This window comes from Hylaeus volcanicus, chromosome 7 (genome assembly GCF_026283585.1).
Source record: "Hylaeus volcanicus isolate JK05 chromosome 7, UHH_iyHylVolc1.0_haploid, whole genome shotgun sequence".
NCBI classification, from domain to species: Eukaryota; Metazoa; Arthropoda; class Insecta; order Hymenoptera; family Colletidae; genus Hylaeus; species Hylaeus volcanicus.
In genome coordinates, this window is record NC_071982.1 from 1,263,209 (window position 1) to 1,269,130 (window position 5,922).

General features: G+C 43.3%; 1 protein-coding gene across 2 annotated transcripts in view; it reads right to left on the reverse strand.

Annotated features, from left to right (window-relative positions):
- Positions 1-5,922, reverse strand: part of LOC128880005 (paired box protein Pax-6-like) — a 97,384-nt gene that overhangs the window by 62,204 nt on the left and 29,258 nt on the right. For both annotated transcript variants that reach the window (XM_054129611.1, XM_054129610.1), the window contains exons 3-4: positions 3,381-3,546; positions 2,484-2,664 (exon numbers count right to left, since the gene is read on the reverse strand). In XM_054129611.1, coding sequence (XP_053985586.1) covers positions 2,484-2,664; positions 3,381-3,546 — 347 coding nt within the window. The remainder of the gene's footprint in view (positions 1-2,483; positions 2,665-3,380; positions 3,547-5,922) is intronic.

Genomic DNA, 5,922 nt, shown 5'->3' on the forward strand with positions numbered 1-5,922 from the left:
TCTTCGCTTTTGGAACCCGTGATATACCTACTTTCCTGTGGGTACAAGTATCATTGCATCGCTTTGTGGAACGTTATTCGATATTTATGCTTGCGATTTTGATTACTTCGATAAGTATACTATTTAATCCATTTAATCCACCACTGATTCGTTGCGAAGCGTACGATAGACGAGACGAGAAATGAAGGCATCGATGTATCGAGAAAACGTTCCTTTCGTCGTTTCCCAAGCATCCCCCCCCCCCCCCACGCGTTTTTAAATTCCGCGCGATAGCCGGAGAGCGGAAGCTCCGAAGCAATCTTTCGGATGGCCCCTGTTATTTCTATCGGAGACAGTTAACTTCTGACAGTTTCCCTCGGTACGATAAAAATGCCCGACCCCCGTCCCGTCGTCGTCGTCGTCATCCCTTCCTTTCGGAATTTCTGTCGGAGCATCTGCAGGAGGGTGGCGGTGTACGCACACCTCGAACCCATTACGAAGGCGCGAGGGAAAGAAAGTGGAAAAAGGAGAGGACGAAGAAGCAAAGTAAAAAAAAAAAAAAAGAAGAAGAAGAAAAGAAAAAAGAGGCAGACGGTTGCGAGGGAGGGCGGCACAGAGGGACACGGCAGAGGAAAAGAGAATTTAGCGACCCTCTTTCGCTTTTTACCCCCGAGCAAGTCGAGAGCCCCTTAGCCACCGTTTATTGGACGCATGCAAATATCCATGGCAACGGGGGACCACCATGAGAAGCAGAGCCCCGTCGTCGTGAACTCTGAACGTATTAGTGGGTGGAGTATAAGTCTTCGAGATCGCTTGTAGAAAAAAAAAAAAAAAAGAAAACCGGGAGATGTCGGGGAAAAATTTCCTTTTGATCCGTACGTTATTCCTTCCGCCCTCGGCAATATCTTAATTGATTCCTTTATCCCGATGGAATGCGGCCCATCCCTGTCCCGAAGACTGCTACCGTTTCATCTGTCTGGCTACGCGGCAGTTTAAAAGGTAGGGGTCGCGATTAACTCGTCGGCGTGCGATACAGTGGCTTCGATGTTTCGAAATTTAAGGCTTCGTACGTTGAATGCTCGGTTATTTTACGTGGCAGTGTTTATATTAATAGACAACCTTATTTCTTGGATGCTGGTGTTGCAACAGTAACGGAGCAAAATGAATACACGATTCGGTAATGTTTTTAACGAGCCGACTTCATTCTAAATTTCAAGGTTCATTTGTAAAAAAAGAATCACTGAACATAATATTAGGTTGTCCGAAAAGTTTCTTTCGCTTTATTAGTAACTAATACATGGACAATAGTTTATGTTTTATGTTGCATTACTGAATTGTGCACGATTCATTTTGCTCCATCACTGTTACAACATGAATATATATGAAATTAGATCGTCTATTTATATAAACACGACCACGTCAAATAATTGAGTGCAACTCGCGAAAGAAACTTTCGGGACAACCTAATATTGTTATAATTATTGGTATTATTGAACATAATTCGATAAATTGTAAGAGAATTGTTTGTCTTTCATAAACGAAACTACGAAATAACTTTCCGATCAGCCTGATATAATATTGGGTTGTCCAAAAAGTTCGTGCCAATTCTTAAGAAAAATTCAAAGACACGTTCGAATTTTGATAAATATTTATCGAATTACATAGGTAACATTTTGTTCCACAACCTTTCCAGTTGTCACCTTGTAAGGGATGTACACATACATGTTATTTGTTTTCAACCATTCCGATATATTCAGACCTGTACCACCTACCAAAAATCGACACGTACATTCCAGACAACCCAATACTAACCTCCTTAAATTGACCAGCCAATGCTTCTACGTCAAAGTCTTCGGAGTTCTATTCGTAAGTTTTCAAACGGAGAACGAAGTAAATATTTCTAAGAAGGTGTCGAAAAGTAAGCTCGACGTTGTCGCGACTAGGGAATCGACAACGGCATGTCGCTTTCCTCGCACGGAGATTTCATCGGCTCGCATAAACACGCCCCCGTAACCACCTAGCAGAAAACTGATTTCCATCCCCTCTCGGCTATCTATGTAAACGCGGTTCTGTTTTGTATGCGTGGGGAAAGCCCCGTTGATAACACGCTTGCGCGCTTACGACATCCAACCCTCTGAAAGTCGAGCTCCATTACTCGCGTTTTGCGACATGCTTTATAAACTGTCGTCCTTGTTACCCCGTGAAAACCATCATTGGAAAGTAAATCTCCCCTTGGTACCGTTCCGCGTAATCCTCGCCGCGTCTCGAACGTTCCGAGCCAGCTAAACCTTAAGAACCGTCGTATCTGATAAGATCGTCATACGAAGGCATTAATCATCGACAAACATCGTCGAACAGTGTTAATCGACAGCAGTCGTCGTCGATCGATATCACCAGTAGCCGTGTCATTAATCGTTGGCCTTTTGTTTAATTACGTGTCGCAATCGATGAGACACACTCGAAGCAATTTGTTGTAGTTCGTAAGGAATGGACGTTGTACTTACACTAGGAATGTTGTCGTTCGTGCAGACACCCTCCTGAAGCAAACGATCTCTGATCTCCCACGCAAATATAGAAGGGCACTCACTTTTGTACAGGGAAATCTTGCTTACGACTTCCGCCGTGGCTACGCGTGGCTTGCTGCCACCGATGGCTCTAGGCCTGATGGATCCGGTTTCATAGTACCTGCAACAATATTATTTTGCGGTAAAATGCGGTAGATGGAATATACAGGGTGTCACACCTAAACCGGGCCCCCTGAATATCTCTTCCAATTGTGATAAATACGAGAAATAGTTTACAAGCAATTTGAACAGTTCGGAGTGGGGCCCGTGCGCTGCGATACATCTTTTTCTCCAACGTCTTATTTTTTTCAAAGATCTCAAAGTCACGGATGTGTTCTCGCTCGTGAATGCTCGTAATAATATGACCTTGGCAATCTCCTTAAAAGATGTATATCGCAGCGTATGGTCATCTCTAAACTCTAAATTCAAATTGTATGGAAAATATTTTTAGTATCGTTACAATTGGAAGAAATATTCAGGTGGTTTTGTTTAAATTTGACACCCTGTATACCAGCCGAGGGCGTTCGAAAGACGCTTCAAGGAATCAAAAACATTTTCCAGAAGCGTGTCTCAAAGCAAAATAAATGAGAGTGATTTATGATACGCATTACAGTCTTAGAATAAATCAGAGATCCTTAGAAGACGATAAATAGTAATGCGATTTAGATTCGCCACGTTTACTGCCCGATTGATCCTAGGCTAAAATTTTGTCGCGAGACAATTGGAAACCATGTTTCGAAAGCCACAACTGCTGAACGTATTTCGTCAGCTCTGATCGCGAGGGCCAGGAGGTCCCAGAAAATGTAAGGTGCCAAAACAAGCAATATTTCAACCAACCTGCCTAGAATCTTCGACACGCAGCCATTGCTGACCTGCAGAATCCTGGAAATGTCGCAAGGTCGCGCACCGGAATGCGCCAGTTCGACGATCTTTTGCCTCGTCGAGTCTGGGAGTGGTCTACCGCCGACGAACACACCTCCAAGCTGATTCACTCCGCTGTGACCTAGAAAGCAAAAAGCAGGGTTAGTTGAAAATTGTCGTCTGTAGGTTCTAGTCCTCTTAGTACTCTGGACCTAGGCCCATTAACAGTTCTAGTACTCCTAACCCTCTGGACCTAGGCCCTCTGATAACACCATTGCCTCCAGAGTTTAGTGTTTAGTGCTTCAGAGTTTAGTGCTTCTAGTAATTCTAGTATCTCTAGTCATGTGGGCCTAGATCCTTTAGTAGTTCTAGTACCCCTAGCTCGCTAGATCTAGACCTTCTGTACCTAGACCCCTCTGATAACTCCATTACTTGCAACCACTTGAACTTGGGTCTTTTGGTAGTTCAAGTGTCCGCAGTCTTGTGGACCTAGGTTCTGTGATAACTCGAATGCCTGTAGCGTTCTGAATTTAATCCCTCCTGGCCCTATGATACCTCTGATGCTTTAAACTCGACTTTTTTGGTGCTCCTAGTGCCTCTAGTATTCTGGACCTAGGTTTTCTAGTAACTCTAGTGCCTCTGATCATCTGAATTCAAGTCTTCTTGGTTCTTTGGCATCTCTAATTCCCTAAACCTACGTCTTTCGATAACTCTAATGCCTCTAGACCTTCTGTACCTACGCCCTCTGACAGCTCCATTACTTCCAGTCCTCCAACCGTAACCCCACAGCCTTCACTGGCCCAGCCAAACTGTTTCGCAACCAAACCTAGCCCCGAACTCTAACCAACAGAAACATTCAAACGTGTTTCCCCGCCCCTCGAAGACGATCTCTCCTTTCTGCAAATAATACCTCCGTCGCTATAGATCACGTATTTTTTTATCCCTCTTTAGAACGAGGAGAGGAGAGCGTAGGTATTCTTTCTTCGCGTGGATATCGTCGACTACCAAAGGGGGTTGGACGAGTCGAAGCAGGGGGTTGCCCGACGGTGTTATAACGCTGGCGAATCCCGTCGTAGATAATCTTTGACTCATTGTGTCGTTGACAAGGCGAACGCGACTCGCTGGGGTGTGGCACTCGACGCATTTCAAAATCAGGACTCGCTGTCCTCGAATTCCTTCCCGATCGTTTACACTTCCGCGCCAGCCCTGCCACGCCCCGAGTTTTCGGGGGTGGAAACCCCGGGATCGCGGCCTTGGACCCATCCAAGAAATTAACAAGGCAAAATATATCGCAGCGATACAAGGTGTTATTCGTGAACAAAAAATCGCATAAGACACGAAAGATAATAGAGATGTTTAAAAAATTTGTTTAATTGGATATTTTCAGGGCATCTCCAAAAACAGCGAATCGAGACTATTGCTGCGATCGAAGACTGGGAATCTGTTTGGTCTGGCGTGCTCGTTACAGCTATGCTCGAAGGGACAAAAGGTGGAAGATACCCCGGAAACGATTTTTTTTTGCGACAAGGGGGCACTTCGCAGACAACGGCTGACAGAAATATCCAGACGGGGCTAATTCAACTTGTTGGCTGGTAATAAACGGTGAGTTATAAGGGAGATTTACGAGCGTACACGATCGGCGAAAAAGGGGGAGAGCTCTCACGGTCGATTGACTTTCAAAAATGGGCCCTAGCGCGCAAATTGCGAGCGATTTCTCGCGTGCCAGTAGGTACCTGAGGTAAAAGTGTTCCCTCTATTCAGCGAGACCGTTCTCGATGGGCATCTACAGGGTGTTTCGGAACTCCGAGCTCGGACTTGAGTGGGTAACAAAACTCTCGACGAGAAACAAAAAAGCCTCGATCTGCTCGCGGCTGGCACAACACGTGTTCCATTGTACCGATTTTCCTTTTAAATATCTTTTAAATATATTCGACCTTTCAATGACCAATCGTTGTTAATCGTTATAAATGGTCATAAAACGTCATTAATCGGCGACGAACATCGTCGAGCGATCGCGATCAATAATAGTCGTCGTGATAGATCGTCGTAAAACGTGGTTAATTGTCTAAACCTAATCAATCTTCAATAATCTTTATCAAACATTATTAAACTTCATCTGCTGTCATAATTATTATGATAGCATAAATTATTATAAATATTTTCTTCGACCTAGTAGAGTACGAAATTTTGATATAGTTTATCATAAAACTGGGATGGCCAATTTAAATCGAAATAGGGTTAAATGACTCATATTCGATCAAATGGCAATCAAAGGGAATTTTGTTAAAATCCTACATTAAATAAATACATGGAACAACTACCTTAAGAAATTAAAACTTCTAAAATCCAAGTGTTCGTGTATTTTTGATACGCAGGGTATTCTCCAATTAATACAATAATATTGTTCTGGTCATGTTCAGGATATATTAGGTTGTCCGAAAAGTTTCTTTCCTTTTATTAATAATTAATACATACACAATATTTTATGTTTTATGTTACATTACAAAATTGTGTACAA